Source organism: Harpia harpyja, chromosome 18, assembly GCF_026419915.1.
Source record: "Harpia harpyja isolate bHarHar1 chromosome 18, bHarHar1 primary haplotype, whole genome shotgun sequence".
Classification (NCBI taxonomy): domain Eukaryota; kingdom Metazoa; phylum Chordata; class Aves; order Accipitriformes; family Accipitridae; genus Harpia; species Harpia harpyja.
In genome coordinates this window covers 4,430,886-4,444,825 of record NC_068957.1, presented here as the reverse complement: position 1 = coordinate 4,444,825, position 13,940 = coordinate 4,430,886, and the positions used below count along the sequence as shown (strand labels likewise).

General features: G+C 45.0%; 1 protein-coding gene across 4 annotated transcripts in view; it reads right to left on the bottom strand.

Annotated features, from left to right (window-relative positions):
* Nucleotides 1-13,940, bottom strand: part of AMMECR1 (AMMECR nuclear protein 1) — a 105,004-nt gene that overhangs the window by 65,320 nt on the left and 25,744 nt on the right. For all 4 annotated transcript variants that reach the window (XR_008239052.1, XM_052813168.1, XM_052813166.1 and 1 more), the window contains exon 2: nucleotides 12,702-13,239. Coding sequence is in view for 3 of the 4 variants with exons in the window: in XM_052813168.1 (XP_052669128.1) it covers nucleotides 12,702-13,239 (538 nt within the window). In the remaining variant the exon portion in view is untranslated. The remainder of the gene's footprint in view (nucleotides 1-12,701; nucleotides 13,240-13,940) is intronic.

Sequence of the window (13,940 nt, the reverse complement as noted above, 5' to 3'; positions counted from 1 at the left end):
CACACCACTCCCAATCAAATTTTGTACCTCTCAGCTATTGTTCTGATCCTCTAAAGCAGCCTAGCTCTTCTCATCTTCCTTTGCAAACTGATCTCACACTTCTTCCAGGCACTCTGGCTGCCCTGCACTGCAAACAGAAAATGTCTTTCTCCTGAGAGTAGCAGAACCATGAAGTTTTACAAGTAAGATCTCAGCCACTCTCTTGTACAATTGTATTTAATACATTCCTATTTTTACTGATAATTTCTCTTTAAAATAGCCACTTGCGCTTTACATATCTATAGCATAATGAAGGCTAAGAGACAACTGGCACTCAACTGGTAATACCTGGAAACGACTAAGGAGAGAAACAAACTCCTAACTTACAGAATCAGTTTTTAATTACTCCTGAAGTACATGAAGCTGCTCTCTTAAAATATTGATTTTCATCCCGTTTCTAACAGTATAGCCCCTAAAGTATTTCAATCATTTCTGTATAGCATTCTGATCTTCCTCCCAACTTTGCCTCATTAAAATTTCATTATAATCTACCTGTTGTTGGGTGTGTGGGGTGTTGGGGAGAATTACTGATAAAAGACATCACTTCTGGCTCAAGACATCCCAAACTGCAAGTTGCTGAAGACTAGAAAAATATTTGGGGAAGTGTCATTATACAGTCACTCCTTGTACCTTCCTTGCCACCCTACCTTCTCTTTCTGTTCACCTCCATTTTTCAACATTCAGTAAATCAAGGAATCTTTTTTCACTACAGAACCATAGTTTGCTGGCTCTAACAGGGCAGTAAATGGGTAACCATACCCTTCTCCCAGTTCTAAAATGTCCATAAAAGAATGGTGTTCACGTGACTAGGACAAACAGGATGCCTAGAGCAGAAACAATTATACAACATGATTTTTGGAAGGTCTTGTCTTTGACTTGTGCTAGCAGACTTAAAACTGTCTGAACTATTCTCAGAGAAAGGATGCGCTGAACAGTAGCCTAAAAATACCAGGGAGTACCCAAACGGAGAAAAAACCCAAATGGAAAAAAAAAAAAAATCTCATTGAAAATTCTGTGACTTAATTGAGAAGCAACAATAGCCTTTGAAGGATTCAAGCTAACATTAATACAACCATGATTCATTTCAGATATAATGGATAACAGTTAAAAAAAAAAAAAAAAAAAAGTAGTATATGCCTCCAAGTTGCCAATTTAGGCAAAAATATTCTGAGCCGAGTCTGGACAGCTTCCTGGCAGTGTAATCCAGTCAAAAGAAAGAATCGCAACAATAGCCAATTTCTATAGTCCCTCTTGCTACTACTTTAACAAAGAAAAGTAGGTTGAGGTGCCTTATATTTTTCAGTAAGAACACAAGGTAGAGAGATTGAGGGTCTCATCCAGGTTTGTCCACCATAATGACATGGTCAGGAACAAAACACAAGTCTTCCAAACCTCACTGCAGTGATTTATCCTTCAAGTCACACTTGCCTCCTCTAAATAACTTGCATACAGAGAAATTGGACAGAACCTGCAAAACTCTAGAAACACTCAATGGTCCAATGGCAAATCAATGTTTTTATGTAAGATTATCTCTTTCTTTTTAGACTTATCCAATCACTTAAAAGCAAATAGAGGCCCTATCTGTGGAACCACCTGAAGATTACTGATCTCTCTGCAATGGCCTCTTCCAAGAAATTTCTGGTATCTCCAAAAACCTAAACTTCAGTGTCAAAATGTCAGAGACCACACCGGACTGCTCCAGTTTTCTCCTCCAGAGCAATTTCCATTAAACATTCTACATAAAGTGACAACCAAGAAGGCATATTATGCTTATATTGCCTAACTTTTAGATGTATGTCTGTGATGATCCACACATTTAGATGACTGCTGCTCAGAGGAAGAGCAAATATCTCACATCTCCAGTTTGTAGCATATGGACTTTCAAGATGAAACCATATCTAAGCATGTCTCAATGGCTTAGCACTTTTCCTAGAGAAAAAAGAAAACAAGGACATTTTTTTTAAACCAAGACAAAATTTCAGTGGAAACTTCAGAAATAATCAGACCTATAGCCTCCATAATTCAATTTATGAATTCTGACAGTCTCAAACAGGCTGCAAAAATTTACTGAAACCATACCAGGAACCATTCAGGAACAGCCCACTTATTTAGCAGGGACAAGAGTTTCTTATTTCCAACCACTTAGCATAAAACACATTGTAGCAGCAGAGTGCTCATCATCTTCTTCTATATTCATCTATCCTGTCTAGTGTGACTACTTTCAGCTTATGACAAATAAGACTCATCTGCTGCTGAGCATCTCTGACACATTTACAGAGGAAGAAAACACACTCAAGTTAGCAGAAAGGCATAGGGTAGTAGGCAGTCTTTGAGTAGCTTATTCCAAGCCACTTACATTACATATGTAAAAAAAACCTTAACACCTTGAAATCCTCCAAAATTAAAAAAGGGGGGAAAAAAGAAAAAAAAAAAGAAAAAAAGCAGCTGGCACCAAATAACCTGAAGCACAGATTTCATATTCTCCCAAAAAGAGGCACTACTGGGAGCTACTTTTTGCAGTGGCTTAGATTTCTATGTTAAAATATAGTCCAAGCACAGCAAACTACCAATAATTTATCCTTGAGGTGAAAAGAAACCACAATGGTAAGTGTACATGGGAATACTTGTCTCACTTCAATCTTTTTTCTGTGAAATAAGAGAAAGGTAATTTGTATTCTATTTATCCTTCTTTATAACCCTTTATTTTTAATGCTTGGTTTTATCCAGTGTTCCTTCCAAATAAACAGCACCAATCTTTATTTTCTTTCAACTTTTATTCCCAGTACTTTACAAGAACCCAGATATTATGGTGGCAAGTATCCCACATGAGATTTTTGCCACCTGCCTCTTATCTGTTTACTTTTCAGTTCCAGTTGAACTGAACGAGAGCCAGAATTATCCTCCCATTTCTTAAGGAAGAGTGAGTCTAATCACTAGAATTTCATTCTCTCAGCATGTTGATAGGGATTAGCTTTAATATTACATTTCCATTTGGTTCTTCAGAGTTTGGATAACTGTACAACACTGTGCCAAAAGAACTTGCCTTCTATCGCTTGGCTTGCAGTTTTTCATCTGGGCCAGTGGCTTGCTGAATTTTGTTCCCCTCATGCTTACGGGATACATCACCTGAATTACTCAACTACCTTCAGGCACTGCAGCAGTCTTTGAAGAGGGCTTCTCTCCTCACTCTCTTCTCACTACAACTACACCTTTTCTGTGAGTTTTTGAACCACCTCCTCAGCCTCCAATACTCTCTGCAAAAAGAATACTTAGAGGAGGCTGGTGCAACACTTTTCTAACTGGCATTCATTGTCTGCTTAATGTGGCAGTCAAAGTACTGAGGACCAGAAATTTTTTTTTTTCTCCATATAAAGCTTACAAGGGACCTCTACCTAGCACATCATCTTCCCAAAAAGTCAATCTTTTAACATGTTTATTTATACTGAAAAGAATTGCCTTGCAACTTGTCACTCAGGGCAGCTGAACTTATCCTTGTGTTCACTTACTGGGTAAGGAAAATGGCATGGCACCCAATCCTTTTATTCTTACAGTCACCTGGAAAAGGGGCTGGAAGCAACCAGATTTACTTAGTTGGCCCACATTGTTGCCCATCAGTGGAGGAACACATGCTTTTTTCCGCCTTTCATAATACACCTAAAACTCATGAACTCTAGAGCTTCATCCACACAATTCTTACCTCCGTGGAAAATGCCACATGGAAAACAAGGAAAGTGATTTAACTCTGGAAAGGATGAAGCAGAAATAATTCTGATGCTGATTAGAAGAGGATTATGACAAGGATCCTTCCCTCCTTTCTCTTCTGTTTCAAACATGGACTCCAACTCCCACCCAGCAGAGCAGGCAGTATCGTAGATGCTGGAATTTACCCTGTGCCAGCAAAGCATAAGTTACAGGAGTATGTCTATGGCTCATATATTACAAACACCACAGCCCTAGGCAGGACCTTGCCAAAAATGCCACAGAGTTCAAGCTAATGAGAAGAAGGGCATAAAATGAGATTTTCTACGGCATTAAGGATTGTGAGAACTCACTCCCAGAAAGGCACAAGTGCTCTGGGAAGATATACACATCTCTATATGGCCGCTGTCCCAGTGACCTTGCTACAACTCAGTGGAGCTGTTCTGCATTCCGTAAGATGTCATTCTCATGAAATTAGCACTTTAATAACCTTGGCTGCAAGTACTCAGTGTGGCAAAGCAATATCCACATACTTACAACAAGCACTGCCTTCCAGGAAGCTATCAAAGCCCAGTCAGATCACAAAAGTTTAAGGCATATCTTATAAGGCATAGAAACACATGTGCAGTCTGTTAGGGGGACAGCAGGAGCAAAGAGATGAGACAAATGCAACAAATATCTCGCCAAATAAATGTTTATGTTCAGTGGAGCAGCGGGGTCCCCCACTTGACAAATGAAGCCCTTTACACTGATCCCTTTTGACAAGACCCCAGTTATGAAAATGAAGGGTATTTTAAAAGGTCATACAAGTAGCCCAGGAACGATACCTATTGTTTACAGTGCTGGACTGAAAAACACCACAGCTTTTGGTAAGTCGGCATATACCACAGCACTACCAAACAGTAAGGAAATCTAGATAATGTATCAATCCAAGTTCAAATTATTAACTACGTGCTATGTGAATGTAGCACTAGGACCAACTTAACAGCTACATTCCATTTTATAGCTATTGCACTCCGTAACATGCTTTGTTATTAAGGACACGTTTTTGAGAATTTGTGAATTAACTGGAGTAGAGCTACCCCATCTTGTTATTTAAATGCAAACTTTGCAATGCTAAACTGAGTAGCAATATAATACCCCACTCTGTAGGAGCATAAACATCATAAAAAAGGTCAAGCATTTTCATAATGCTTTGCTAATGAGGGTCAGGGCCTGACTGGACTTGTTTTGGCCTCCAGCCTAGCAACAGTTTCTGTACTGGCCAAACTCTGACAAGTCTGCTATTATTTTTTAAGTAATTTGCAACTTTCCTGCCTTCCATAGAGACTCTTACCACAGAAACCACTAGTATATGGCTCAAACAACTTCTGTGTTAGCATACTAGCGCTTCTACTTCTGAAGACAATAATTTGATGCTATGGAAAACCTGCAGTTAACTGTAAACAAGTACTTAATGTAAAAACAGACAGCTTGGCATACTGAGCTTGCTCCATTAATTACGGCATGAGCCTTGAGAGAACCAAAAACTATAGACTAGATAAATATATTTCATTCATCGCCTGGTCAGCCTAGATCTGTAAACTAAGCAACCTGAGCTACCCCAGCCTTCCAAACTTTTATTTCCTGGTTATCTCTTAGTTGTCAACAACAGCAACTACTCCCTATCTGTCTGGAGATGAGCAGTTAAAAGGACATTTACGGCTTAATAACAGAACTGTCCACACACTTGTTTCTTAACAGATACGACAACATAAGTACCAATGCTAGATTTCTCTTGGTTTAGTATTCAATGCTAGATAACATTACAATTATAAAGTTGTCATAAGAAACAACGTGTTTAACTCACAACTGAAGAAAAGGCAGAGCTTTGCACTCTTTTAGTAACTCCAAATAAAATATTTGCATTCTTAAATCATTAACTTCTCAACAATTTCTAGCAAAGAATATCAGAGTTAGACGTACACGTAAAGTAAGTCAAATCCAGACCCAAAACATATTTTTCTCACAGACAGACAGGTTAAATAGGAATATATGATGTCAAAAACAATGTCAAAATTTGAATTTGCAAAATCCACGGAAATCTTTATCAGGAAGTTATCTTCAGTACAAGATAGAGTAAAAGAAAACATGACAAAAGACATGAATGTAACTAAAACAAAGGAGGCAATGAGTGACCAGACTGATGGCACAGGGAGAGATGGCTGCTGACTCCTCCTCACCCTAACAAGGGGTATGAGAACAATTAACTTCTGCAAAACTAGTATTGCAGTGAATCAGAGCATTTATTATAACTTTGTGGTGACTGCTTTTAGCTGAAGAAACAAAACCAGGGTCCATCCTTAAGACTGTCTGTGATGTGATCTCCTGTACTAATAGAAACTATCTCATTTGGACATAACAACAGCTCACTGAAATGAACTTATGAAGGAAAAAGCCCCCAAATTATAGTTAACCTAATTTGGAGTTTATCATAGCAATATTTTCTCCATTCACCAATCATATCAGAAGACGAACCTACTGGCAAAGGTAAGTTCTTTCTGAAGCCAGGCAGCTTTATCCCTTTTGCTCCTCTGCTGTACCAAGATGCATTCACCAGTCCTGCTTTCAAATATGCTGGGAATTCCGTGCTGAGTACTGCCACTGCCAGCCAAAATACACATTTTCTACTGCACTGTATTTTAAAAACATCTACCGCAGAATGCCACTCTGAAAGAACCACCACTTCGTATTCCAACATTTAATATTCAACAGTAAAGACCGTGTTAAGTCAGAAGAAAATACTGAAGCTTATACAAAACCACAACATACACATGAAAAACAGAATGAAGTGAGACACACAGACATGAGAGAACACTTCCCTGTCTGCATGCTTCGTTGCTGTGTTTTTTGTTTTATGACTGGTGTTGATCTTTAGCCATGACCAAGCAATCATTATAGCTGTTGTGTAATGTTACCAAGTGTGACAATAAATACAAATTATTGCACAGTCTGCCACACAAGTAAGTCTCCACTGCCATACAATTAAGTCCTGCAGGGAAACAACAAAATTTCAAACTTCTGACATCAAGAATAGTAATGTCAACAGGTACAGCTGAACTCTGAGTAACGACTGTGCAGGAAGAACATTGGTTTTTTTAAGACAATATGAAATTCATACTTTGATAAGCTTCCAGGCAAATTTTCACAAAAATGCTTGTACAGAAACATATACCAAGGCAAGCAAGGAGTCAAGCACAAGGCTCCAACTTGTAAACATTACAATAAGTTGTAGGGACTAAAACAGGAAGTCGGGCTGCAGCCAAGAAACAAGAAATTGAGAAAAGCATGTAATCCTATGAACTTGCAAGCCTAACATTTTTATTTACATGTATGTGCAAGCATACGTATACACCTACAGACAAGCCTAATCTTTCTTCAATGCCTTAAAATAAAGCATCAGACAGTAATTTAACATTTGGGGAAAAAAAAGAAAATCAGCTTTGGGACTGTACAGGACAATTTTAAACTATTTTAATCTAAATTGAATTTCAATCTACTAGCAAATCACCACCACTAGTGCCAACATAGTATCAAGACACAGGAACTAAGGCAAAAAATTGCATGGCCAGTAACAAACCCTAGAACCATTTCTTTACTACAGGGCCAAGTTACACTCACTCTGAGCAGAATCACAACTTTGACAGTGTGTAAACTAATGGGCACAAGATTAGCTAGCTCCACATTTTTAAACCAAATTTAAATGTCTCCAAACTTCACTAACAAAGAATTAAGGTAGTGTAGTACTGCCACTCCATACCCTTCTAGAATACGTAAACTGATAGATCTTAGATCTGAAAACACAATGAAATACAAAGGTCAGGCACATCAACACCACAGCATATCTGGATCTCTGCCCTGTAGCCAAATGAAACAGTTGCTGCAAAATACTACAAGTCATCAATGAAGAAAGGAACTGATGGATTTCCAAGCTAAGCCTTTAGACCAAGACTGGGTATCACCTAGAAAATATTTTAATCCAGAGGCCTTCAATCACAGAAGATGGTCAAGCCATACAGATTTTTTCTGGGGCAAAGAACATGGTTGCCAGCAACACTTCTGTCTGACGGCTGCAGCCTCCACACATGCACAGGGCTAGCAGCCTGCGCAGGCACAGCAGGTCTGACGCTTCCCTAAAGCACCAGATCTACCACAGGTACGCAGATCGGCTATACACACCATTTAATGCCTCTGGCACAGTCCCTTCCTGCCAGATGAGGAGGATATGAGCAAGCCACCATCTAGGCATTTGATGCCAGGCGCTCGGGCTAAGTACCTTTCCCAAGAGCTCCTCAGCCACACGGGAAGCTGGGCACGGGCCGCATTAGCCATTCCAGCTGCAAAATCTTATTCTTGGTTACCACGTACCAGATGATAGGGGCAGAACAAATGATTCCCTTTACAAATTTTGTCAAGTACGCATAGTCACCACTAAAATAACGCTGTTTACTAGCAGGCGACCTTCAGGAAGGGACTATAAGACTTCCCCACAAAGACATCAACATTAAAATTAAGTAGGCAAGCTGAAGAGCTTGAGACAGACACTGTGCAGGATCAAAAACTCAGAAGGGTGATTTCTGTGTGCCAAGGAAAATCTTCAGAGTGAGCAGAGATGTGACAATCTTTAAGAAAAGAAGTCCTCCTCATTCCCCACAGCACAGCTTCAACTGTACTCCTCTTCGCACACTTACCCTTCCCATCCTGTCACAACCTTCTTGCACATGCTTGCACTTATGCTCACTTTCCTACTAGAAGAAAAATAGTAGCGAGTAGCATGAACCTTGAGCCCTTTCACACTGGTGGGTGGCCCTTTTCCACTTCCACAATGGAAGGCAGGACATGGTATTCTTTCCACCGGTCACGGAGGCATGGGTTGTGCTGCACAAGACCAAACCAGAAAGGAAATAAAGGGATGCAAGTTATTTGTCAGAAAGGTAAGAAACACAGGAAAAAAGGCTACTCGGTTTTCCTTCTCCCTAAATGAGTGGGGTAAAACATTTTTACAACTTCTCCTGCATCCCCCTATAATTTATTTCTATTGCCACTTCTAAAAAAACCTGCTTTTAATCAATCTCAGTGTTCTATAACTTTACTCAAACTGTGTTGCAAGAACAGTGTCTGAATGACACTTTGTATACGTGACAATTTTTGTTTGGGGCAGCAATTTTCAAACTTTGTATCAGCTTCCACACCTCCAGGATATTTTTTACATTCCTTCCGCACCTATAGTTTGAGAGCCACACTGGCAGAGGCAAGGGGAAAGTGCATGCCTTGCAGAACATACACCGTGAAGAACGGAAGGGGTGGCTTAGAGAGCAACTCAAAGTGAAGTGAAATTATAGGTAGAAGAAAGCTCTTCAATTAAGACAGTGATAGAATAAAGTGTTGGCAGATCAATGGAAGCCTACAAGAGACAAGGAAGCCTGTGGCTGGAAGGATTTGCTGAGCCGATTCTCACCAAGACACTGCTGGACAGATTCCGTTTCTTCCAGCTATCTTCTTTTGACTCCATGAGTCACTTTCTCCAACCCAACAGCTCCCTAGGAATAGCCTCAACCAACACCCCATAGCCTGTGCTTTAGGAACTACAGTCAGAGATATGAAAATGCCAACTATTTCATCCATGTATGGGCTGTGCTAGAGTCCCAAAACCTGCACCCTTTCAAAACAGGCATTTCGTCTCATTCCTACTAACTCCTCCGAATTTCCTTCCCTTGGAGCCCTGGCGTGGTCCTCATCTTGGCATCAAAGTCACAAAAATCTGGAGGTGTCACAAGCAGGTTTTGTTCAAAAGACAACACACCGGAACCTCTTGTCCAAGTGATTCAGCCACCTGCTTTTCTTTGATCGTGCCCAGTTTCATTGTTCAAAGACCTGCAAGGAATATGAGTCATGCTTGTGTGAGGATACCTGCTTACAGGTCTTTCATCCTCCTTGTAATTAATGTAATTTAAAAAAATATTTCTAGAATTCTCATAAAAACACTTATTTTAGACTACTACTCTTAGAACAGATATTTTGGTCTACGGACAAAACCTCCAAAGGGATTCCAGGCAGAAAGCTGCAACATAGATTCACTAAAAAACGCCAGTTCCCATTCAGGCTTTTTTGCTGTACAGGATGAAGCTCAGCTTCAAAGACAACATCGTATCTTTGCGAGCTACCCAGTTATCGACAAGACTGCCTGCAAATCTTTTGAATCCTAGAAGTCATGCTGCCTCTGAACACTTAGCAGGAGCAATTTATTCACCAACCTAGAATTTTGTATGTAATACTGAACAACTTTTTCAAAGTTGCTTCCCCAACTGCACAAACATAATCAGCTCACAAGGCTGCTGAAAGCAGCAGTTCTGCCATCTGTCTGCTTATTCCCACCTCACACTTGTGCAGGCACAAGTGTTTGTGAAGCCATGCAACGAACTAGAGGGAACCAATCTCTGTGAAAACTAACCAGGGAAAAAAATAAAATTATGATTAGATCATTTCTCAATCTGTACAACCGTGCATGCTGGCACAAGCATGGGAATAAGCAGAAATGATATCACTAATTTGAATGGCAGTGCCATTTTCAGAAGTCCATCGACGCAGCAACTTTTCACCAGGTCTAGCAACTAAATCTGAAGAACACTTAACCATACATGTGAGTTTTAGAAAAAGACAAATAATTTTACTTAATTTGCTATTGTGTTCTTGTTAAAGCAAGAAGTGGGAGAAGAAAGGTGAAGTGATCTACCGGTTACTAAGAGGAATCAAAGTGGTTCCTAGAAAACATTTCAGTGGCAACATCTTCACCCCTGCCTCAGTTTCCTCCACTAATAAAACAGAGACAGTAGCACTAAGCTGTTCAACAAAACATTCTGCAATACAAGTAAAAAACGTAACAACAACAAGGTAATACCGTTACAGAGAGACACAGACAGAATTCAACTCTCTTACAGCAATGCAAGAGTGAAACAGCACAAAGCTTATGCTGTAACCTGTAGTGATCTGGGATGGAGAACAGATACAGGACAATGCAAAGCAAAATGGCTACTTAGAGCAGCAGTTCCTAAACAGTTGGTATCTACAAAAGGACAGACATGGATTTACAAAAGACCTGGGTAAAGAAACTCACAGTGGAGTCTCCCTGCCCTCCTTTCATTATTGGTACTCTGATGTAATCACATAGGAGTTATGAAGAGCATATAGGGAAGACTTGCTGGGGTGGCAGGTTAAGTAGGAATCCACAGAGCTGGGTTGTCATGACAGCAGCTGAAAGTATGCAAGAGATGTATAGATCCTGGGTGTTAGAACAGCAAGGACTCCAAATAAGATCATTAATACATAACATTATTTTAAACACCGAGAAGCATACACTACATCTCATTAATGAAACACGGACTGCACGATAACCATTTGCATTGGTGAGGGTGCACAAGGGTCTAGGACATACACAGAAAAATTGTATTCGTTAAGTACCAATAAAGTACGGGTGGGTTCTCACAGATTCATTCGATAGTCATGCTATACCTAAGAGGAAACAAGTGACATGCACTCTGGTGGACCAACACACTCGAGTCTCAGCTGAATCTTGGAAACTCACCACATGAGCTCCATCCCATTTAAAAGCAAAGTAAAACAGCGGAAACTTAATTTCAACAACGCCTTACGTTAACTTTGCATTCAAACAGACTCGGAGCATGCAGCGACTCGGTAACTCTTCCCAGCTGAGAGGAAGTAACTTCCTGTCAGAGAGAAGTTGCTCCCTGAAGTGGCTGAACTCTATCTGCAACAGCACGCCCAGCTCCCTGGCGCAGGCAGGCTGCAGGTGCTGACACGCTGGGCAACGCCGTCCTGGCGGGTCAATTCTGAAGGCGGGAGGGCACGGGGTTCAAGACAAACACCGAACAAGAGTGGCCAAGGACGGGAACGAAGCAGGCCCTTGGTGGATGCTCTTGTAAGGAGGCTTAGGAGGCAGAGGAGGATGGGAGTAACAGGTGTTTATGTGATCTGTTCGAAACTCTGGGAATTTGGTGCGGTGGACTACGCGGGGACTCGGGATGTCTAACGCTGGGTGATCTTCAGGGGTCGGTCGTTACAAAGCAAGGACTCTGCGCAGTTTGAGACCAAAGTAGCGTTACGAGTGCCTGGCACAGGGAACGTACCGGTACACCAGCGCTCACAAATCCGGGGCTCGCACGACAGGTCTCTCACACTGGGTACTACTCACCATCCAACACCGGCGAAGCGGAGGCCCGTCCTCACGCACAACACACGGGCTGGGAGAGGCTGCCTAGCGAAGGGGTCCCCGTAAGGGCTACTGGTGGAATGAGCACGGAGCGGTCTACTCGGGCGCTACCGGACACAAACCGGGAGCGGGGAGAGGGGGCTGCGCGAAGTGCCCGCGGTCGGACGTGGCCGCCAAGCCCGGGCCCCGCGGAGCCCGGCACGACGCGCTCGCACAAAGGCGGCTCGCCCGGAGCAGGGCGCTGCCGGGGCGGTCCCGGCACGGCCGGAGGTGTCAGGGAACGGGAAGGGGAGATGCCGCTAGCGAGTCCCGTGCGCGGCGGGCCAAGAAGGGGGCCCGGCGAGGGGTTAGCAGCGCAGCTTAACCCGGGGAGCGGGGAGCCGGCGGCCGCCGGGCAGCGCGGAGCGGGACGCTTCCTGAGGAGAGCCGGGCGCGGGAGGGCAGCGCGGCCCCCAGGGCACGCCGGGGAGCCCGCCCGGCCGCGGGGCGGGGGCGCCCGCGGGCCAGGCCCCGGGGCCAGGCGAGGACAGGGGCCGGGCGGCGGCGGCGGGGGGGGGGGAAGGTGCCGGGCGAGGAGGCGGGTGCCGGCAGGGCGCCCGGCCGGGAGAGCCGGGCGGGACGGGCGCGCACGAGGCGCCCACGAGGGCGGGCTTGGGGCGGCGGGCCGGGGCACGGCGGCGGCGGCGGCGATACTCACTAGGGGTCGTTGGTGAAGCGGGGGCTCCGCGGGGGCTGGTAGCCGTACAGGTGACAGTAGAGCACATCGAAGCAGAAGCAGCACATCTCGGCCGACACCACCATCTTCCTGCAGCCGGGCCCGCCGGAGCCGGCGCCGGGGGAGGAGAGCAGCGAGGCGGCCGGCGGGGAGAGGCCGGCGGGGCCCCCGCCGCAGCTGGGCGGCAGCGGCGGGGAGAGGGCGCAGCCGGCGGCGCCCCCCGCCAGCCCCCCAAGGCCGTTGAGGCGGGGGCCCCCCGGCGGGGGCAGCGCCCCCGGCTCGCCTCCCCCCCCCGCCGCCGCCGCCCCGCCGCAGCGGGAGCCGCTGCCGCCGCCTCCCGGGCCGGCCGAGCCCGAGGGAGGGGAACTGGAGAGTTTCTGCTTCTTCACCCCGCAGCAACCCGCCGCCATCTTGGAGCCGTCTCCCCCCACGCAGCGCTTCCGACCCATGGCGGGGGGGCCGGCCGACCGGCCGGGGGACGTGCGGCGGCCCGCTCCGCCTCCTGCCGGGCCCGCTCCGCCTGCAACGGGGAGGGAGCGGGAGGGAGGCGGCGGGAAAAGGGGGAAGAATGAATGAGGAGCAGGAGGGAGAGGAAGGGGGGGGGGGGGGAGAGAGACAGAGAGAGCTGCGTTAGAGCGACCCGGTGAGTGGCCCCGGCTGACAGGGCCGGGGCTGAGGGGGCAGCGCGGCCCGCAGGTGTGGCGGCCGCGGCGGGGCCTGGCGGCCTTTCCCCTCCCCTCCACACGCCGAGCCACCCCTCTCGCCTTCTCCCCCCCCCCCCCCCCCCCCCGGTGCTTTTCTCTCCTCGTTTTGCCAGGGAAGTGGAGCAACTCCACCCCGCGTGCTAAAAAAAAAAATAATAAAAAATAAATAAATGAAAATAAACCCACAAACCCGAGCTCCGCAGGAGCCGCGCGGCAGAAGCAAAGCCCTTGAGATGGTTAAAAACACCCCGCTAAATAATTCAAGTGACCTGAGATGCCTTCCTCTTGGGAAGAGGAGGGAGGGGGAAAAGTGTTGGAGTCGGCAGGCTGGGAGCCTGCGGAGAGTGCATGGATGCACCCATTAAACATGCAATAGTGATGGCTAAAAGCCACGGGCTTTATAAATTTTTTTTTTTTTTTTTAATTACAGATTTGGCGATTCACATCCAATAAGTAGCAGCTCAGAGAGTAGGCCCTCAGCTACAGGGCAAGTGGCCGTGACCCTGTGAGACCACGG